This window comes from Aulostomus chinensis, chromosome 3, assembly GCF_037954235.1.
Source record: "Aulostomus chinensis isolate RoL2024-O1b breed Wild chromosome 3, RoL_Achi_v1.0, whole genome shotgun sequence".
In the NCBI taxonomy this organism is placed as follows: Eukaryota; Metazoa; Chordata; class Actinopteri; order Syngnathiformes; family Aulostomidae; genus Aulostomus; species Aulostomus chinensis.
Genome location: NC_141322.1, coordinates 12,778,546 through 12,800,749, shown reverse-complemented (window position 1 = coordinate 12,800,749; position 22,204 = coordinate 12,778,546). Strand labels below are relative to the sequence as shown.

Below are 22,204 nucleotides of genomic sequence, written 5' to 3'. Positions count from 1 at the left end.
GGCTTAAATGTGAATAGTCTTTCCGGTTTTGCCAGCTGGGCTCTGGATCGAGGTGAATGATACTTTCTTCAGCGATGCCCTCAGGATAATTATCGCAGTTTTAAAAATGGAAGAGACAAAGGAAAACTTGGCATTTAAAGGTGTTGCCGAGAGACTGACGCTCGGTATTACTCGAATACTGGGTGTGTACTGCGGCATTTGCCTGAAACTAGCACTTCCTTGGCTTGCTAGCAGATTGACGTTTTAATTGTATCAGCTTGTAAATATATTTAATTAAAATGTCGCTGTTGTTCCAGAGAGCATGCCTGGTGTCGTCGATGTGCGTTTTGCAGAGAGGGAGCCAGCAGAGAAGAGGAGCCTGCTGTCATGGGAACAGGTGAAGACGAAACGCCTCTAAAGATGCTATGTGCTCTGGTGTCGCATAATTAATAAACACCTGTTTTCTACCTCAGAGAAACACTTGTATTTTGCCAGAGGACCTTCGAGATTTCTATCTGACCGCTGATGGGTTCACACTGACCTGGAATGTAAAACTAGACAGTATGTGGCTGAACATTTAATTTTCCTGATCTGTCCTGAGCTGTCGAAAGCACTTTTCTTTATTCAAAATAAATTCCATTATCATTTGAAGTTCTATGACAGTCCTAACTAATTGCATATATTTCCTACAGATGAATGTGTTCCTCTAGGATGCATGATGGTCAACAGTGTGACCAGGCTGTCCCCATTGCTCCAACCAGTGTCACTCTTCTCTCTGCCCAATGCACCCTCACTGGCTGATGTCGACTGGGATGAGAGCGGCTCAGAATCTGGTAAAATTCACATGTCAGGTCCCGATGTGGGCCCAGTCAACAATTACTGTTACAATTACAGGGTGTCAAGACTGTTTATGCATGCTCAGTTGTGCAGAAAGCAGAGTAATGAAGGAAATATTTATTCAAAATTCATTAATACCATCTGCCAGGGTTGGAGCATGCTCCCAGTGCACCACATTTTGATTCCCGGAGCCGTATCTTTGAGTTGGATTCATGCAGTGGGAATGGCAAGGTGTGCCTGGTCTACAAGAACTGCACTCCAGGTGCTCTGTTTTCTCTTGTCAACTATATTATTGTTAAATCAACTCTCAAACTTTTTGGGTAATAAACTTATTGTCCATCCTCCCTAGATTTAGACGGGAAGATGGATGGCCTCCCCACTGTGTGTGCGTTATGTAAATGAGACCCACACAGACCAGCTGACAGCTAGTTAGCTTAGCACAATGAATAGTAGTGGGTGGGCTGTGTAGCATACATCCACCAAGTCATCAAATGAATTTTTCTCCAAAAATTCAGAAGAGAAACAGGGCTGTGTATAACATACATAAGATATTTGATCAGACACAATTGTAACGGGCATGAAAGCCAAGCAGGCAAGTGAGAGGTATGCTAACATGCGGATATATTACCATTCATCGTGCTAAGCTAACGTGGCATCAGCTGGTCTCTATGGATTTCAGCTCCCTAATGCACATACAGACGAGAGATCTTGTCTTGCTCTAGGAAGGATGGACAATAAGCATATTTCACATGTTCCTTTTAAACTAAGGTACAGACATGTTATATTAAGCCATTGATACATGTCATATTCATCATTTACATGTCGGTCCTTCTATTTTCCAGGTGTCGTCGCCCAGCAGAGTGAAATATGGTTTTTGGACCGCTCACTGTGCTGGCATTTTCTAACATCAACCTTCACCTCCTACTACCGGCTGATGATCACCCATCTGGGTCTTCCTGAGTGGCAATATTCCTTTACCCCATATGGCCCCAGCCCCCAGGCCAAGGTAGCTAATGACCCAGCAGAGTCTTATCCTTCTGGTAGTGGTGGTTTAAATGGCATCTGTGATACATAGTAGTAATATTAACACTGGGAGTCACAGCACGTTCAGAAAATACATTTATTTTGTTCCTGTTATAATATTTATATAAAATATCAGCTGATTAAATTCAACCATGATGACACCAAATGGGGGAAAGACAATGGATAAATAGTTTGGCATCATTTGAAAAATTGGAGATTAGTCCCTCATTAGTAAGAGTAATTTCTCTGGAGAATCCTTTTGTTATACCCAGTTCTGCATTAACATTATATTGATGACTGTATCCACATAACTGTAAAACATGAACAGTGTTGTAAACTATCCACCGCCTGCTCCCTCTGCAGCAGTGGGCATCACTCTTTCAGCCACTGACCTTCAGGAGTGAACCCAGCCTGGCTGATCCTGCTGGAGACCCCTACCTCAACAAGCTGGATCCTACAAAGGCCTTCAAAGGCAAAGCCAAGGTACCTGCCCCCAAAAAGAAACAGTCGGCACAGTGCGGGTTAGGGAGCACTGCTAAGAGCCAAGGTAGCATGGGGAGACACGTGGGGGCTAAACGGTGAAAGAATCACATCCAGGGAAGACATTTGTTTCAGCTTTACAGTCTATTCCACCAGCATGGCTCAGAAGAACTGAAGCAGTGCTAAATGCTAGCGATGGAGAATTAAGGCTCGTTTAACAGTGTTCAATAGTGACTCATACTGGTAGACGTTACTAAAGCAGCCAGTAACTGATGAGTGGCTTCTGCCGTTGGCACACATCTGTGATTATATCACAAGGCTTGGTTTGCTGTTGTATTTTTTCATGTATTGTATCAAGCCTTTGTGACGTAGCTGAGAAATATAACATGACATTTGCTGTCCATAATTACTGTTAACTTTTACTGGCCTATTTTAAATAAAAATCAGGAGGGAAAAAAAAGTTGGATTTAAACACTTTAATCACTAAAATAGATCTTTTTTTAATCAGTTATTGCCAAGCCGCAGTAGTTCTGTCTCTCCATAATGGTTTTGGGTTTGTTTTCGTATTTGTTCTTTTGTGCTTTGATTTTTTAATTGTCAGTATCAAACAAAACAGCTGTATCACATATTCACATTAATCATGTTTATCACTCAGGCCTACATTATATAAAAGTAAAATTTATGGGCAAAAATAAGTAACTAACATCTTTTTTTAATTTTGACTGTGAAACTGGAAGACTGAAGATAACACTGAAGTTTGTGCAGAAACATTGCACGCATGTATGACAGTTGTCTGAGTCGAAACACTGTAATGGTTATCACGAGCTGAAGGATGTTGCTTCAGTGGAATTGCGCTGGACATTCGGAACAGCATTGACTGTCGCATCACCTAAGTTGGTAAATCTAAACCACCAAAACACTACGTGTCACATGATCTGCACTTTGAAGCATCAGTGATCTGAGTTTCTCACTGGCCATCGTATCACTGCAGTGCCTCGTTGAAACCTGTGTCTCCGATAACCTTCTGATCTTACACTGCTCTAATGATTCCATATTGATCCGTATCTTTTTTTTCAAATATATCTATTATTTTTGTTTTATGTTTATTCAGTTTTAGCTCTTGCCAATGCCAAAACCATGTGGTTGAGCAAGTTTGATGAGACTTTAAGTATATGGGAGGCCGCGGTGTATTTGAATGTATCAGGAGCGTGTGTTCTCTTTATCTGTGCTGCAGCTGTGAGGAGATCCCTCCTACTGTGGAGAGGGTACACGTTTATTGAAGTGCATTGTATAGGTGCTGTTTTATTTGAACCTAAACTGTTTCTGAGCTTATGTATGCAAGTGATTTTATGTTAATGTTACATCAGCTGCTATTGCCTCAAATAATATAAACATGAAGCATAAACCTGCTCGCATGTCTCTTTGTCTTTGACTCCAGTTTTCAGTACTGTGCTCCCTCCATCAAAGACGTTCCATTTTCATTTCCTTTTGTTTAACAGTTTCACTTATTTTTCAGGCCTTTATGAAAAAAAACTTCCTATTAGCATATTTATAGAGATGATGTCTCTTAATTTGTAGACTGTAATAGAGTACTTGTACTATGTGTGTAGCTGAGATGGTAAATTTTGTGTTAGACCAAATATACATATTTTTAATATTTTGAGGAATACATGCAGATATGATATTTTCAGTTGCAGAATTGTGTTCAGTAGAAGAGCCCGCAACAGACCTTGAGCTGCATGGATGGTTACGATGAACCACGGATGTTAGTCTGCATCAAAGTTACAACGTCATAGCTTGTTGTGCGTGCGGTTTTAATGAGTATTACTGTCACTTGAGTTTCTAAGAATGGCGATGAACTGAAGCAACCCCCATGTGAACTGTTTTCTCATTGGGTGCAAGTTCTCCTACCTAAGCTATTTGAATTAGCCCTATTTTTGTAAACCCTTCATCATTTCGGAATGTTCCAACTCCATACATAAATCCACACCAACTGTACACGTAGTAAATAGTTGGAGGCAGGGGTGTAGCACCAGATCCTGGGCCCTGTAATCACTGAGCCACCTGACTGCAAAACAACCTTTCATTCCAGTTTCTTCAAGGGCCCTCTCCCACTGGGCCCCTGGGTAGCTGGTCCTACTTTTCCACTATTACTTGACCCTTAGTCGGGGGTCTTACACACACATGTCCTCACAGATGTTCTTTTGTTTTTCGAGGGGGAAGGTCTCCTCTCCCAGTTTTATAATCAGGCCTGCAACTTGTTGAGGGTGGTGAAGTTCCACCAAGATCTTGTATATCCCTGCACCCAGTACACCTCCAATGGTGGGGGCAACTAAAGGCACCCACCACCACCCATTTCCAGACCTGTGCAGAAAAGGATGACAAAAAAAAGACAATCCTGAAAAGATAAATTAAAAAAGTAAATAAATGATTTATACTAAATTCCTCTTAATGTTATACCTGAACACTTCGGACCCCCAACCTGCGATGGCCGTGAAAACCCTGGGTGCAATGTCTCTGGTGGGGTTGATAGCGTAGCCGCTGTTGCTGCCCAGAGAAATGCCGATGAGTAACACCAGGAGACCCACCACCACAGGCTCGCTGCCTGCAGGCGCCGGTTTGTTCTTCTGGTCGGACAAAGCCATCAGACACAGCAGCAGCATGGCTGTGCCAAAGACCTGACATACACACACACATCATGACACATGTCTAGATATGTCAAATAACACAACAAAACTGAAAGTATCAGATGATTGGGATTTGTGGCTGTAATCTGGTTGCATGGATACCTGGTCAATGAATCCACCCAGCAAGGAGAGGTACGGTGCTGGATATGTGGCGAAGATACCAGCGGTGGCCTTTACACCAGTCACAGTCAGATTTCCTCCACAATAGTCATAGATAGCTTCTGCAATAACAGTAGATCATGGCTGAAAGTTAGGTTTCAGTAGTTTTACATAAAGTAGGACCATATGCAGTAGTCTTAATGATTATTACAATACAGAAGGTCAGTGCCCTCACCATAGTACACAGCATAAACTGTACCCGCTGCCAGAAAGGACCCCAGTAGCTGAGATAAAACATACAGGGGCAGCATCTTCCACGTAAGACGTCCAAACGCACACATAGTGAATGAGACTGCTGAGTTCATATGAGCTCCTGAGAGGTAACACGAGAAATCTGTAAGATACACGCTCATTATATTGACCTTTCAGGTGTCATGATGATCATCTCCCATACCTGAGACCTTCCCTCCGACATGCACCCCCATAGCAACACCCAGTCCGAACCCCAGGTTGATGCTGATGTAATGTCCGAAAGCCCCCTGCCCTGTCACGACCTGGGCCACAGAGCCCAGGCCAAAGACCTGGACACAGAGAGGAGCCATATGAGAAGATGATTACAGACTGTTATAATACAGAGAAATCTCTCCAGCAGACAGCATGTGTGAAGAAATAGCACACTGGTGAAAGTTCAATGGAAACTCTTTGACTTAGTTTTCAGTGCAAGTATTTTGGAAGCGACTGTGTACAATAATTTTTTTCAAAAATGAAAAATATTGGTCCTTAAGAAACAAATATTGCTTACCGAGGACCACAGTATCAAAACTGAAAAAAAAAAAACTGGTGCTTAATAATAAACATGTAGGGGAGACATAAGAAATGAGAGAAAGAGTTGAGTAATATTACCATAGTACAAATGAGAAACCAGTAAAAAAAAAAAAAAAAAATACAATGTAAAGACTATAAAAATGGGTACATTTAGTTGAGAGATTATACCAAAACACTTTGAATTATTTTTAAAACTGTCAGCTTGTCTTATGTGCACTGGGAATTTATTCCAGACCTTCAGAGTCATAACAGAAAGCTGCTTCCTCATATCTTAAGTGAATCATTTTTGTAATACTGAGTAAACTAACAGTTTGGAACACACTCTGATAAGCAATTACAGAAGTACCAAGGTGCTTAGCCATTTAAGGCCTTAAAAACAAGTCAAAGAAGTTCATAATCCTCAAAGTTGCAGACAGCCAGTGCACTGTGGGTGATATAGTCTCACTTGCTGGAATCCTTGCCGCATTTTAACAAGTTATAATCTATCAAAGTTTTTGTTTTTTGTTTTTTTTTTTGGGGGGGGGGGGTTGAGTTAATATTGTAATCTACCGATGATGAATTGCAGTAATCTATGCACACACGAAAAAGACATGGGTCAACTCCCCCAGAATTTTTATTTTAGGTTTATTTTAACGTGATAATTCCCCCAAAAACTACATTTTGCCATTGAAGTCCTCTAAAATAAGTCTCAGAGCTCCAGAGGATGTTTGTTCCCCCTTGCATTATTTATTTCTTTACTCCAGAATGCAGAAAGAGACAGCTATGTAAATGTAGCCTGAGTAATCCACAAACACTTCTGTTAGATATAAAAACAACAGGAACCCTTCGGGTTCGTTACTCGTAGTGCCGCATTCAATCATGAGACGTTTAAGTTGAACAAACTCGCCCCTTTGCACTTCCTCCCCATCACACTGCACCAAAGTACATCTTTGTGTAAGTTTAATCTACGTCTTATTTATTATCCATTTAACCACGTTGTCAATATCAAGGAAAAACTTTGATTCAAGTTAAAAACAAACTATAACACTTTGATGTAGTGCGAATGCAAAGCGGTGAGTCGTTCAACTTAAGCGTGTGACAGCTGCTGTCACTGTGGTTAACCATCAGTCACCATTAGCATCAAGCTAAATAGCAACTACCTGGTTCTTACTGCATTCTGGAGTGAAAATAGGTGATTAAAGAGGGGGAAACTTCATTGTGAGCACAGCACACATACAAGTGAGAAAATGAAAGGAAAAAAAATAACTTAAAGATGAAGTATTGTGTGACACCCAGAGGTGGAGGGAACAGATCGTGTATTTATTTTGAAATTTCTATCGATTGTATGTTAAATCATTCTGTATCAGCAAGTGCAAAAGAAAAATTTTCACTGAACTTTAACTCAGTGACTAACTCTAGACGCCAGTGAAAATGCTGACAGTGAGCTATTCATTCAGGGAACAGGAAACATGTGGGTCCTCCCAGAAAACTCCTGATTATTTAGGTCAAAAGTAAGACGGGTTAAGTTCAAAACAACTGGAACCCAAGTTCTGTACATCCGAGATTTAGGTCTTTTTACAAAATAAGAAAATTAAACGTTATCACACGCATGCGTGTATGCCACGCTGAACATGTCTTCATTTTGTAACTCTCTGTGTGTGTGTATTCCTCTCGTAGTTCTAAATATAAACAGCAGACATGTAACATGTGACTTGTGCAGCCCTCTCCATGTGGCCCACTGCCTTGACCAGATTTCCTGGTTCACCCATTTAAATCCACCAATCTTGCTGTGTGACCTTTGCCATGTGACCACTAAACATGCGTATGTGCTTGAGACGGGGGGGGGGGGGGGGAGGCAAGTTGTAAAGGTCAAGAGCATAACATTAATAATTAATAGCAGAGTCCCTGTAGATAGCCATGTTTATAACAGGGAGAACTCTTGAAAGGCTCTTCAGTGTGGTTTGAAACTGCATAATGTTGGAAAAATATGTGAAGTCTTTCTTACCATCATGACATATGTGCAGAGAGTTTCAGCAAATCCAACACGAACACATTCATTCTTAATCCAAGGAGCTCGAGTTACTTTGACTCCTTTCCCTAAATCTACTGACTGCGCCAAGTCCGTCATTTCTGTTCCTTCTTGTCTCAGTCTTTCTCGCATTTGGTCCCTTTTTAATTGGCTTTTCTCTAGAAACCCTAAACTCCAGTGCAGAGTTCCTAAACTCTTTAATTTAGACTTGAAGAATGTATGAAGTGTCTCTACCCATAGTCCACAAAGAAGACTCTAAAAGAATATTCTTCTTCTTTCTTCTAAATTCTCTCTCTCTTTCTCTCTCTCTTTCTCTCTCTCTCTTTCTCTCTCTCTCTCTCTCTCTCACTCCCCCCTCTCTCACACGTACCCATTGGGATTTGTCCACATTTTAAAGCCTTGACACAACCCCCATCCTCGTACCGGATATCCTCACACACACACATCTGTCACACACATCCTCCAATAGCTTTGCATTAACAGAAGATACTCAGCCAATGAGGAGAGAGCTGTAAAAACGTATCCTGCACAACGGCACTGAAATGTTTATTGACATGAAATGTTTACATACGCTATTTGATTCGATTGTTTGTCTTTTTGAAGGAGCATGTGTAAAGAAACACTGATAATCCAGCCAAAATAACATCTATAAGGTTTCAGCTCTCACATTAAAGTGCCAATAATTTCCTCATAAAGACCAATGTTCAAAATGTGTCATAGATTGGCTGGTTTACAGTTTATAGTACTGTGTATTTATTGTTCTAAAAATGCTGACACCTTTTTTCATATTACTTAACCTTTGCTTGACAAAAACATTCTGTCCCTAATCAGAGGATGTGTGACCTCTGCACTAGAGACTTCAAATTTCTTCATCACACAGCCTCTCCACAGTGATTGGTTATAAACCAGAACCAGATCATCCAGGTTGAAACGGTTTGGCTGTCATGGCGACCACAATGACAGAAATCAGTTATAACGAAACAAACAAGTTGCAGATGAGGAACAAAGTAAAGAGGGAAGAGAGCGAAGTCATGACAACAGAAAGGGAAACTGAAAAATCGCTTCTGGTGAGTGTGATCAGTGGATGAGCTGGTGAGGAAGCAGAGTGAGAGAGGTGTGTTTTCACAGTGACACTGACACAAGAAAACACTCCGACTACACTGACAGCTGTTAGACAGCTGTGTTAGACAGAAACACATCCTAGAGCAGAGAGGGAAGAGCTGAGGGGTTTGATTTTTTTTTTTTTTTAATAAAACCAACTAGTGAGTACTCAGACAGCTCAGACCTCCACCAGCGTGAGCTTCCCGCCTCAGGTCCAGATTAAAGCTGCAATTAGTGATGAGCAGACCCTCGCACCCCTGCACACATCAGTGTGTGGCTGTTAGAAAGAGCTGAGAAGTGTGACCCTTGATTATATTTAGACTTCGCGTGCAGGATCAGACTAATTTGTGCACTGGTGGAAAAATGCAGCACGGTGGTGCAGTGGTCAGCACTGTCACCTCATAGCAAGAAGGTTTCAGGTTTGAGTCCCAGCTCCAGCACAGGATCTTTCTGTGTGGAGTCTGCATGTTCTCCCTGTTCCTGCGTGGGTTCTCTCTGGTACTCCAGCTTCCTCCCACAGTCCAAAGACATCAAGAGGGGACGAGGCTGATTGATACTCTAAATCGACTGTAGGTGTGACTGTGAGTGTGAATGGTTGTCTGTCTCTATGTGTTGGTCCTGTGATGGACTGGTGACCTGTCCAGGGTGAACCCTGCCTCTTGCCTGAAGGCTGCTGGGATAGGCTGCAGCCTAAGCGATAGAAAATGGATGGATGGATGGTGGTGGAAATACCAGTTCCAACATCCACTAGGTGGCACAAGAGAACACATATTTAGGGTATATTTTGTTGCTGTACACCTGATGTCAACAACACTGTAATTCTGATGTAAATCAATAGATATTTGCATCAAGCTTAATTCATGTAACCACTAGGTGGCACTATGACAATGTCTTAAGGAGTTTCCACACAGTTCGTTGGACTTCATGCCATTCAGTGCAAACGTGAGTGTGGTCTGGTTTGCTTTCACACTGTCACTTTTTTGAAAACCAAACGCTGTAAATAAACATCACGCAGTCAGAATAGAGAGGCTGCAGGGACTAGCATGTCTTTACTGATGTTTCATATGAGGCACAGTCTTAATGTGTCCTCCATACCTCTTCAAATCAGGGAACATTCCAGTTGAAGTGTTTTGACTTTTTCCACATTTATATGTAAATGATATTAACCTACTCACCCTCCACTCCCAAAACGCCTGCGACTGTGTTCACACCTTCGCTTTCCACTGTCCTGATTAAAATGGCTTGGGTTGCTATAGAAAACTTTCAAACAACATTGTAGATTTTATTCACCTTTTCATTCTCATTGTAGTTTAGAGCGTGAGCTACAAAATTAAACCCTTCTCCCCCTCCTCCTCTTTCCTGGTCGTCCCACAGCATCGTCACCTGCATGTGTGAGTTCATGGTTTGCCTCCGCAACATTGGCGCATTTGTTTTAACTTCAAACAAACCGCAGCAATGGAGGAAACTAAATCTTGTGTGACTCAACTACATGAGGCCGTAGTTCGTAGGTAATCAATGTGTGACCAGGTTGAAGGGTCTTACATTTAATTACTGATAACGCCACCCCAGAATGTAAGACTTGAACCTAATACTTGCAGGCCCTCAGGTACGGTTATAGGAATAGAGACAGAGGCATGGTTTCAAACTCAGCAAAAGAATAAAGTTTAGTTTTTACAAAACCTGTAAAAGAAAGGACACTGGGAGCTGCTATTCAAAATAGAATAACCAGTTTATTTATAACAAATATTAATATATATTTTTTAGTTTCTATCAGTTAGTAAAAATTAGCTGTGTAGAAGCACAAAACGCTGTGATCTACAAACTGTACCTTCAGGAAGGGCAGAAGCGGGGCAGAGGTGAGTGGCTCAGATGCTTTGGTAGTGGCCTGAGGCTGACGATGTCACACCGCGTGTCCAGGACTTGCACAAACACACACAAACAAGTCAGCAAAGGTGTTAAGGGCAAGTAAACGCTTAGCATGCATGTGATTCATGAGAGGGCCACCTTTATGCTGCCAGTAACTGCCACACTGCTCAGAACCTGCTTAAAAAGGAATTGATACATTTGGTACAGCTTATTTGTCTTTCAGATAAAGAAAATATTCACAAAACAAAAATGAAACTCAAAAAATTATTCAAACCAGGTGGAGATGACCTAACACTGCCTCTACTCCTACAAATGGAGTGCTGGGCCAGCCAAAATGGAGGCAAGACACAAAAGTAACTAAATTAACAAAAAACATAACAAAATAACAAAACATCAGGGGCAATCATCTGTGATGGAAGAAATGCAATCAAAATTGTCACCTAGCTAGGAAATGGTTGGTGATAGGTAGAATGCAGGGGGGTGACCTTAGCCCCTCATTCTGGGCCGGTTAGATGGTGAGTTGATGGAAGGTAGGGGACGAGCGTGGCATAATCTTCTGTGCTGAGCAGGTGTTTCTTCCTGCTAGGATAGTCTGAGCTTAGCCTGAGGTAGCAGATCAGTTTAAAGTGACTTCCTAATTATAAATGTAAACATTTAACACTTCGTAGTTGGTTTGCTCATCCAGGATCCTGGTCCCTCGGTAATGAGTGTGGAATGTTACAGGCCTTTTTAGTCATTTGAGGGGGTGGTGGCAGTGTTGAGTCAGTGCTATTTGGTTTAAATCATTTCTTGAGTTTCATTGTTTTTATGTTGTTGTTTTTTTTAAAGGACAAGTCAACTGTACGGCGGCACGGTGGTGCAGTGGTCAGCACTGTTGCCTCACAGCTTGAAGGTTCTGTGTTCAAGCCCCGGCTCGGGCACTGGGTCTTTCTGTGTGGAGTCTCCATGTTCTCCCTGTTCCTGTGTGGGTTCTCTCTGGTACTCCAGCTTCCTCCCACAGTCCAAAGACATCAAGAGGGGACGAGGCTGATTGATACTCTAAATTGACTGTAGGTGTGGCTGTGAGTGTGAATGGTTGCCCCCCCCCCCCCCCCCCCCCCGCGACCTTCAACAGGATAAACTGCAGAAAAAGGATGGATGGGTGGATGGAAATCAAGTGTACCAAATATATAAAATCTGCAGTACACATTTGTACCACATGAGGGAGCTCCATGAATCTCTTCCTAACGCTCAGAGTTCGATGGGGACCTTCTGTTTATAAAAAGAAAAAATACAAGATGCGCCCACATTAATTTGCTTGGTCTTATTTGCGAAATCCTATATTTTCTAAATAGAACATACATTAAAAAAATGAGTCACCTATCATTTTAAACAGATCTTGATTTGTGCCCAGATCCTCTCTCTTTATTCACATTAGTCAGTCTTTTCCGAAAGCCTTTTAAAGTGTCTCTTGCACTTTCAGGTTTGTCTCCGACAGTTGACGTCATGTTCAATCTTTTTATAAAACGGAAAACTAGTGTTTTCAGTGTTTCAAATGTATTTGAAGTGGCATTAAATTCTAACCGTGCTGCTATCTTCAATCCAACTCCACCCTCCTCCCGCCCTAAGTAGATGATCTATCAGTCAGTTTATAAAGCAGCAGGATCCGAATCCGACTTGGATCTGCTGCTCGCGGGATCACACCTCAGCGGAAGGATCGTTTCCTCCAGCAGGGTCATGGCTTGGCTGGATCTCCTGTGTCACCCGGTATGGCTGGTCTCTACGGTGTTGCTGGCGCTTGTAGTGCGCCTGCAGAGGAGAGGACCGTGGGACCCCCGAGCCTGCCCCACGAGCCTGAGAGGGAAGACTGCCATAGTGACAGGGGCCAACTCAGGTTAGGATTTGCCAGCTTCATACTTATTCTTTTTGGAAAAAAAAACAGATTTATACAACCGCGGTCTATGAACAACAGGTCCGCGCCACAGACTTGATTGGAATATGAATTACTCATTAATCCTGACCTTCACCAGTCACACATATTCTGGATTTACGAGGGTTTGGGGGGATTTTCAATACTATTGCAACATGAAATTAAACCCAAATGTGAGTGTCGCAGTGAAGTTTTAGAAATCTGCCCATCCAAGCATTCTTAAGGACTCTTTTCAAATTCTGCTACCTGCTATCAGGATGGATTCCCATCGTTAAGGAAGGCTGTCTGACATGTCTGAGGCCGAATATGGAAGATTTAAACTCATTAATAATGCAGCAGTGGTGTTTCAAAGCCAGCTTGTGTCACAGTTGATATGAGTTGTCAACAAGCTGTGAGCTACTCCGGCTGCTAAACCTGCTTTCATTGTAGTTTGCATGAAAAGAGACCAGATATAAGTGAGATGATCAGCAAATATTTGAGAGCTGTACAGGCTACGGGACATGGCTGCATGGACTCTTTACTGATACAAGTTAGAATGATTTAACTGTGTCATTAAGACACTGTGAAACCAGATCTATGGGTTATTGTTGATGTCACATTCAGTGGGAAGTCTGCTTTTTTGCCAAGAGTCTGTTTGATTATCAACTACTGGCATGAGAATTCAAGGGTTTAAAGTTCACCAGCGCTGTGAAGAATTCTGGCATTGGGCCATTTCCTTTTCCAAGAACCTGTCCAGGGTGAACCCTGTCTCTTGCCTGAAAGCTGCTTAGATAGGCTCCAGCCCCCCCCCCCCCCGCGACCTTGATGGATGGATGGTTTTATGCCTGATGTGTGCATGTCACAGTGAAATCGATTTTTTTACCTCCAGACATTTTTGCCAGATCATTCTTAGATCCCCGAGCAGGTTTTTACTGGAATGAGAAAATGTCCTCAAGACTTTCCTGAGATAATGTTTTCATTTCAGGTGAGACTGACCTCTGATCTTTGATCACCAAAATATTTTTAATTCATCCTCAAGTTTACAATATTGCAATAACAAGAATTCTATATGATTATATATTAGATATGTCATACGTGTGAGATGACATCAACCTTTGATCAAATCATTTCACTTAATCCTTGAGTCCCAGTGGACGTTTGCGCCAAAATGTTTCTGAGATATCACATTAAAAAACTTGGAGGAGAGATGAACAACCCAAAAACATCACCCCACTGGTCTACTGCTGGTCTACCGTCCGGCAGAGGTACAAAAATAAAAACTGGCCATGTAATTTTCCCCCTTTTATCCTGTTATTCTTTCTCACGTCCTCAGTGGCTGTATCTCAGATTTATTTCAGGAAAAAACAAGGGTGTCGGCTCAACATTCCATCGATGCAATTACTGTTCTGCCAGTAACATTAATGAAAATAAACAACCAAAAAAAAAACCACAAAAAACTTGCGGACGGACCTGAAAATCCAAAGTTCAGAGAGTATTATGATGTACAGTAGTTATTTCACCATTATTCTGATGGACTTATTCCAATTAAATAACAGCAAAGAGCTAAGTGTGAAACAGCAGTCACACACACACACACACACACACACACACACACACGCACGCACGGCTTGAAAGTCATTCACGTCTGCCTGTTGTCTTTTTGCTTCTACGACAGGTTGCTTTGTCATTTCGTGGTCCCTCTTTACTGACTGGTGTTTGCCATGATACAAAAAACTGTCTCCCTGCACGTTTACACGAAAGCGTTGAGGCATGATGTATCTCAACAGGCTGTGATGTCACAGTGGGCGGCTGGTGATGTCAGATTCCTCCTTTTGTCCGAATCGTGGTAACTCTCAGAGAACTGCATTCATCTGTTTGTTTTTGCTGGAAAAAACAGCACATTATTAAAACTTTTATTAGTGTAAAACACAACTGAGTACTCATATCAACAGATAATTTCAACCATGGTGTATAACATGGTGACATGTATGTTGGACTTGTAAATTGTCCCTTTTAAATCAAGTTTTCTAAAGATATTAATAATAAAAATTACTCATTCAGTTCCTCTAAAGTTTCAGGTCCTGGTTTTCACTTTGGTTTTTTATATAATAAACATATTTCTATAAAGCAAGCATGTTTATCCACTTGTTGATAGTATTTGACAGGTTTACAATATCTTTTCAAAATGTAGATAATTTGCAATTGATTGCATTTAACCGTGGCAATAATCTCTGACTCATTTGAATTTTTAAATGTTTGACAGCCCTCGTTCATGAGAAATGAACTTTTTGCTTTAAATTTGTTACTTGCTCGTTGCCAAATATTTTGTTTTCATGTTCATCATTAATCTCCTCTGATGAATCATTTTTACTGAAACAACTCATTTGCATCCTGCTGGAATCTGGATACAATGACTAAAATTAACCTCAACTGTGTTAAATTGTGTTTATGCTGGAAGTTAGGGAACAGACATGGAAATATAAATCCATGGTACCCTTTTCCTTCATGCATTCATTATCATTTGTACTACGAACATACTTCAATAGATCAAGCGTATTTGTACACGTCCATGTTGACCAAAGTATTAGATGAGAGTTATGCATGTAACTACAGGTCTAGGAATTCTGGAGGACTACCAGAGCCGGTGCTCTAGCACTGGATGCTCCCATCTCTCGCTTGCACAAGTTAAGTGATTTTGTCAACAAAGTCACCTGTGACTCCTGGGTGACCCAAGAGAGTCTATATCTATACCGGTGTCACCTGAGGATGTGTTCCTACCAGACCTTCTCGCCAGCAGAGAAATCCAAGTGACGTAGAACTCTGGCGGTCACCCAGAAGAGTTACTTGTTCTCTTTCATTCCTACTGACCGCCAGAGGTGGTGCTTTCACACTGGGTGACTTATTCACGAAAGGTCACAAGGAGCACTCACCAATCAGGGACTTGAAGTAGTTGACGAGACAGCTGTCACCACAGGATTGGGAGCGGCAACATTCACCCTGTAGAAGCGGGCAAAGGTGCATGATGAAGACAAATGTCCTGTAGAGGCACCCCTTTTATGGCAGCCCAGGATGTAGCCATAGTCCTGGTAGAGTGCCGCTTAGCATCCCTGGGTACAGGGAGCCCCTGTGCCCTATAAGAATGTATAATCACCTCCACAACCCAATGCAAGAGCTTCTGCTTCGATGGTGCGTCCACCTTTCTGCAACCTCCGTAACAGACAAAGAGGTTGTTAGTGTCACTCAAGTCAGCAGTCACTGCTACATACTGGCGAATGCACCGGGCACAACAGGACTGATGGCCTGACTGACTCCCCTGGTGAGCCAGGGGGCCTGAAAGCAGCCAATTCAAGCGGTTGGTTGACATGATGGGGAGGACAAGCGCTTGGGCTGGAATGCTAGATTTGGCCAGAGAGTGACCCCAGACCCCTCAGTATGCCATGAATACATGACTGGCTGACTGCTAAGTCTTCAGAGACAGCCACTTCAGGTCTGCCTGACTGTGGTTCAAAAGTGGGTTGGCAGAAGGACCTCAGCACAACATTTAAGTCCCATGATGGTAGTATAGACCACAGAGGCTCTCAGCAGCCACACATACAGTCACAGACTACCCTGATACAGGTGCCATCTATACCTGCCCACCTGAGACAGGTCCGGCCTCTCCGGGAGGCACCATGGCATCCTATTTAGGAGCCCGAGCAACTCCAGGTACCACACCCTTCCCAGCCAATATGGGGCCACCAGAAGAATGCTGTCCACTATACTGGACTCTGTCCAAATTTGCTAGTATCAGTAGGAAAGGAGGAAAGGCATTCAGCAGGCTGGCCGGCCAAGCATGAGTCAGAGCGTCCTGACCCTTTTTCTGTGGGAACCAAAGGGGACAATGAGTTGAGTTTCTGCCTCTGAGGCAAAAAGATCCACTGTTGCCCTGCCACACCTCCCCGGAATTATGTCCACCACCGCAGATCTGCTGCGTTGGGCTGCACTCCTGGAATATGCACTGTCCATGTGAGGAGTTACACATCCTGGACTTGATGCCCCCCTGATGGTTGATATGATACACGGTAGAGGTGTTGTCCGTCCGGACCAGAACATGCCGATTCTGCAGGGCCAGAAGAAACTGCCTGAGTACCGGGAACACGGCACAAAGCTCCAACACATTTATGTTTGCTGCTGTTTGCTGCTTCTCCCAGGCATCCATTTTCGCTTTTTTTTACTCACTTAAAAATCTAAAACTGACATGTTTCACCAAGTCATGTATAATGTCATGGTACCATGTTCCTCTACATGGCCTTTTAAAGCTATTCCTAATCATCTGTAACACTCCATTCAGACTTCTCAACATTCAGTAGATTAGCATTGCCAACAAAATGATAGTTGCTCTCTTCTACTCTGCCAGGGATTGGTAAATACATTGCCATGGACTTTGCACGCCGTGGCGCCCATGTCATCCTGGCCTGTCGGAGTGAGTCCCTGGGGACAGCAGCACTTAAAGAAATCCAAGAGAAGACAGGAAACTCCGATGTCCACCTGCGTCTGGTGGACCTGTCCTCCCTGAACTCTGTCAGGGAATTTGCTCAGAAGATTCTGGAGGAGGAGAAAGCTCTTCACATCCTCGTCAACAATGCCGCAGTGTCAGGTGCTTCCATCAGCAAAAATTTGACATTTGTTGAGAAAGTTTGTGCAGTTTTGTTTTAGACCGATTTTAAAGATTCCAAAGCTAGAAACTCAAGAAACTCTACTTCGCCACATATGTTAGTAAGATGCTACACACAAAAATATACGTGTGTTCTCTTGTACCTAAAAGGATGTAAATATTTTTGAGGGACAACTGCATACTCCTCAGTTCACTTAGGCTGCAATTTGTTCATCAAGAGTTGCACTGCTGGTCGGTTCATGACCAATATTGCACTTTTGAGGCACCAAATGTTTCCTTGAGGAAATATTTTTTTCAAAAGCATACCTGAAGTACAAAACTGTTTTGTCTCATCCCCTGTTTTTAAATGTGAATAACAATGTATAATGTATATTTCCTTCTGAGCACCTAAATATGTATTCAAAGGCATCGATCCTCTACTGCTTATCCTGTTAAGGGTGGCGGGGGGGCTGGAGCCTATCTCAGCTGCCTTCAAGCAAGAGGCGGGGTTCACCCTGGACGGGTCACCAGTCCATCACAGGACCAACACAAAGAGACAGACAACCATTCACACTCACAGTCACACCTACGGTCAATGTAAAGAATCCAATCAACCTTCTTACTGTGAGGCGACAGTGCTAACCACTGCACCGCCGTGCTGCCCTAAAGTCAAATCAAGTTTTTTAAAATTATATTTGTAGAAATCTTGCCAAAGGTTGCTCTACATGAAATACTCAATCAGCAAGTGAGGAAATATTTGTGTGTACAATCTAAGGCATATCAAATTCCTTCACTCCTGTAGGTTTACCTCGACAGATAACCAAAGATGGATTTGACACTTCTTTTGCCACCAATCACTTGGGACCATTTCTTCTCACCAGTCTGTTGCTGGGTACGTTATATTGAGTTATAGTGATTAAAAAAAAGAACAGCTGTACGGTTTATGTAACTGCAGTCCTCAAGTCTCCGTCTTCTCTTTTCCCTTCCTAAGCGTGTTTTTTTTTTTTGTTTGTTTGTTTCTCTGCAGACCTGATTAAGCGCTCAGCTCCGGCTCGCATCGTCACCGTCAGCTCAGTCAACCACAAGAGGGGTCAGGTGGACTTTTCTCATTTTCATGGGGAGAATCTCACATATTCCATGGATGTGGTCTACAACCACACTAAGCTGCACAATATCATCTGTACCAATGAGCTAGCACGCCGTCTGCAGGGAACAGGTTGGTTTTAATTCAGATTATTATGAGTTAAGTTCATTTATATGGCTGAGTAGACTTTCATGAGAATAGATGTATATTTCAAAGTGGTATATAAGACGTCTGTCAGTCTGAGAGGAAATGTATATTTTTTCATTTTAATCTGGTTCTTCTACTGAATCCACTATTTTCGTTATTTACTTTTAAAACGTCATGTTTATGTTTTCAGCAACTTTTATCATTATATATTCTTTTGGCAAATAGAAAACTGAGCTACATATTCCTCTAAGAGTGTTGAAATTAAGTAAGCATTCATCTTCACGAAATACTCCATATTATTCTCTTCATGGTGGTTGGTTAATTCGTGTGCGCTCGAGAAATAATGACTTGCAAATGCAATAACGGTGATGTGGTGTGTGTGTGTGTGTGTGTGTGTGTGTGTGTGTGTGTGTGATATATGTAGGTGTCACTGCAAACTCCGTCCACCCTGGTATCGTCATGACAGGAGTGATGAGACATTATCCTTTTTGGATCCGTTGTATTTTTAACCTGATAGGAGCTCTTTTTTTCAAGGTGAGTCACATGATCAGCTTTTCTTCTGCGCATGCAGATTATAACTTCTTGTCGTCTGTTATGTAAATGCGCTGGGTCATTTCACTGGGTACAGATAGTACACTGAGAGACTGGTTTGGCAGGATCATTATCATGAATATTTATGAATTCACCCATGTGACAGATTTTTTTCGAGGAGTTAGCACTGCAATTTAAGTTGAATTCAACTGACTTTGAGTTTATTCACTCAAGTGATACTGTTCTTTAGTGCAATGTCGAGCGATCTGTTCTGTACTTGAGTAGAATTAGAACTAGAATACTTTGTACTACTGCATTTATCTGACACTATCTATTATTAATTAATTTAAAGAGAACAATTTTATAAAGAAGACATGATGAGGATGATATACCTTCACATTTGAAGCCTGACAACTTCAAGAGGGCACAATCAGAGATCAGGGCAGCACCACTTACTTACTCACTCACACACACACACACACACACACACACACACACACACACACACACACACACACACACACACACACACACACACACACATACACGCACACACACATACAGAAACCACTTAACCGGTTGACCGTACCAGGATTGAACATCATATAGAATGTGTACTATTAGTTTTGATACAGAAGTAAGCTCAATAATAAATTAATTTACTTAAGTAGAATTTTGACATGAGGCGTTTACTTTTACCAGAGTACTGTTTTTATCAGGGTATTTCTGCTTTTACTTGAATAAAGCACCTCCACATGTCTTCCACCTCTTAATCAAAGAACAAATGAACTCATTTTGGACTTAGAGAGAGGCTAAGTCCTGTTTACTTAATTGCTACTCGCTACTTGCTTACTTGATGATGGTGATTGGCAGTGTTCCTGCTCAGCATTTACAAGGAACAGCAATTGTTCTGAGCAAGAATGCTGTCAAACAACATCATCATACTGTAGGTAGATTAGTACATAGGACTCGGCTTTAAAAAAAAAAGGGAACTATCCCTTTAAGTTCTAAAACAGAAATGCAGCATTATGGGGGTTTCTCTGTTCCTCTCAGTCTTGTTACAGCGGTACTTTAGGAACACCAGGAGGTGGCACAAACATCTCCTTGATCCTTGCTGCTAATCTTTATCGTAGTAACTGTTTGTAGTTTATGATTGTGCATTCTAGTTTTTTTTTACTGTAGTGTATTGTAGTTCCTTCTATTTATTGCTGTGTCATTTTTCTGCTGCTGTAACAGTGCCAATTTCCCCACTGGGGGACAAATAAAGGGTTATCTTATCTCTTATCTTGAACTCAAAGCTGAACCAAAAAGGTTTTGGTTGTCAAAGGTCACTGTCACCTCACATGAACACAACATCTCTGGAATGCCTTAAGGGTTTTTGTTTTGTTCATTTTTTTTTTCAAATATTGTTCAAACATTATGAAAGATGAAGAAAATCGTTTTTAGGGGTTAATGGTCAAAGGTCAGGGGCGGCACGGCTCAGAGGTAGAGTGGCCGTCTAACCACCGAAGGGTCACTGGTCCAATCCCCACTTCCCCCGGTGACCATGTCCAAGTGTCCCTGAGCAAGGTACTGAACCCCTAATTGCTCCTGATGGCCCTGCGATGGACTGGCGACCCGTCCAGGGTGAACCCACCTCTCACACGATGTCAGCTGGGATAGGCTCCACCCCCCTTAACATATAAGCGGGACAGAAAATGGATGGGTAGATGGTCAAAGGTCACCATGACTACACTAAAAAAAATTCTGGCTTTAAGACTGGAATTCACATGCTCAAATTTATGACAAAATTGGGAATACATTTCCAGCAGCATGAGGAATTTTACTCTGAGAAGGTCAAAGTTCAGCTAAACCTTGTGTTTCCTTCTTTTGATTATGTCTTTTAATTACATTCCCTTAAATTTTGCAGCACACACAGGACGCTAAAACGTGATGTGAGTGTAACCGGACTAATAGGTTGAGGAATGCAGCTGCTTCTCTTGATGTGTTTAGCTGATACCGTTGTCAAGGACCACTATCAAGATAAGAGCCAATGTCACATGTAGCGCAGCTGTGACGGGTTACAACTATGTAGAACAGCTGGTTCAACTGAACACACGCAAGGTCAGAAAGGACGTCGGCGTTCCGGTCGCATCTTCGTTTGCATCTGTTGTCTGACGTTTCCTCTCTGCTGTCTTTGTCCCCTCGTCAGTCAGCAGAGGAGGGGGCAGTAAGCTCCATTTACTGTGCAGTAGCAGAGGAAACGGAGGGGATAACCGGGAAGTACTTTGACAGCGATTGCTCCCTCGTCCTCCCCGCCCCTCTCGCTCGAGACCCGGCCCTCGCAGTCAAGGACTTTGAGCTCTGTGAGCGACTGACATCAAAGCTGTGACATCTCACCAATGGAGGCTCGAAAACAAAAAAAGGGGTCAAATTCCATCTTCTTCAAGTTGTTGAATGAAATTTACAGAATGGTGATTTTGTTTTTCAGTCAATAAAAGTAAGAGAGGATTTGAATGATGGTTTAATTCATCAGATTAAGTTTCTGACTGTATATATTTATAAACTTCCATGTTTTGTTGCTAATACACCATGCCTTTCAAATTTGTATATACTTGGTGCTTGCGTTTTAATACAAAATTACACACAACTTGAATATGCTCTATTGAAAAATCCTCATATTTATTAAAAAAATTAATTATACTTTATTTGACACTTTGTGAATGCAAATCCACAACTGAAATTGTTATATATATCCGGATTTTGCTCTCGCAATATCATCCTTTCACTAAATGCTTTTGTTGAAATCAAACAATAAAAAAATCCAAATCACTTCCTATAATCTGGAAAATATTAAATTGTTGTTGTTTTTTTTGTGTGCCTGTTTAATTTGTTTAAATACAAGTGAAGCGATCTGGAGGGTGAGCCATTCGGTAATTATTTACAACATTATCCCGTGTATTTTACACCACAATATTTATTTTAAAATAATCGGTTATAAGGTGCATTTTAAATCTCCATATCTTTCCAAAAATAT

General features: G+C 41.9%; 3 protein-coding genes across 3 annotated transcripts; 2 read left to right on the top strand and 1 right to left on the bottom strand.

The window, feature by feature from the left end:
- Nucleotides 1–14: 14 nt before the first annotated feature.
- On the top strand, nt 15–3,722 carry tpgs2 (tubulin polyglutamylase complex subunit 2). The gene is made up of 7 exons (XM_086198765.1): nt 15–182; nt 297–376; nt 453–540; nt 672–812; nt 965–1,078; nt 1,659–1,822; nt 2,203–3,722. Exons 1-7 carry the CDS (start codon nt 107–109, stop codon nt 2,419–2,421), a joined length of 882 nt encoding a protein of 293 aa, XP_086054891.1. The 5' UTR covers nt 15–106; the 3' UTR covers nt 2,422–3,722.
- On the bottom strand, nt 1,642–8,311 carry aqp7 (aquaporin 7). Its single transcript, XM_086198764.1, has 6 exons — nt 7,915–8,311; nt 5,560–5,686; nt 5,341–5,478; nt 5,109–5,227; nt 4,780–4,997; nt 1,642–4,683 (listed from the first exon to the last, which is right to left on the bottom strand). The coding sequence occupies exons 1-6, from the start codon at nt 8,068–8,070 to the stop codon at nt 4,494–4,496; spliced, it is 948 nt and encodes a 315-aa protein (XP_086054890.1). The 5' UTR covers nt 8,071–8,311; the 3' UTR covers nt 1,642–4,493.
- A 4,228-nt stretch (nt 8,312–12,539) lies between these two features.
- On the top strand, nt 12,540–22,009 carry LOC147267728 (retinol dehydrogenase 12). Its single transcript, XM_086198761.1, has 6 exons — nt 12,540–12,778; nt 17,190–17,429; nt 18,229–18,318; nt 18,454–18,642; nt 19,082–19,191; nt 21,380–22,009. Exons 1-6 carry the CDS (start codon nt 12,622–12,624, stop codon nt 21,557–21,559), a joined length of 966 nt encoding a protein of 321 aa, XP_086054887.1. The 5' UTR covers nt 12,540–12,621; the 3' UTR covers nt 21,560–22,009.
- The last annotated feature ends 195 nt before the right edge of the window (nt 22,010–22,204 follow it).

Bases quoted from the DNA above. Each gene is read 5' to 3' on its own strand.
- tpgs2 (XM_086198765.1), top strand. From the start codon at position 107: ATGGAAGAGACAAAGGAAAACTTGGCATTTAAAGGTGTTGCCGAGAGA. The intron at 541-671 runs GTATGTGGCTGA...TATTTCCTACAG, and splicing joins CTGGAATGTAAAACTAGACA to ATGAATGTGTTCCTCTAGGA. The intron at 813-964 runs GTAAAATTCACA...ACCATCTGCCAG, and splicing joins TGAGAGCGGCTCAGAATCTG to GGTTGGAGCATGCTCCCAGT.
- aqp7 (XM_086198764.1), bottom strand. From the start codon at position 8,070: ATGCGAGAAAGACTGAGACAAGAAGGAACAGAAATGACGGACTTGGCG. The intron at 5,687-7,914 runs GTAAGAAAGACT...CTCTGTGTCCAG, and splicing joins TCTGCACATATGTCATGATG to GTCTTTGGCCTGGGCTCTGT. The intron at 4,684-4,779 runs GTATAACATTAA...TTTTCTGCACAG, and splicing joins TGGGGGTCCGAAGTGTTCAG to GTCTGGAAATGGGTGGTGGT.
- LOC147267728 (XM_086198761.1), top strand. From the start codon at position 12,622: ATGGCTTGGCTGGATCTCCTGTGTCACCCGGTATGGCTGGTCTCTACG. The intron at 12,779-17,189 runs GTTAGGATTTGC...CTACTCTGCCAG, and splicing joins AGTGACAGGGGCCAACTCAG to GGATTGGTAAATACATTGCC. The intron at 19,192-21,379 runs GTGAGTCACATG...TCCCCTCGTCAG, and splicing joins TAGGAGCTCTTTTTTTCAAG to TCAGCAGAGGAGGGGGCAGT.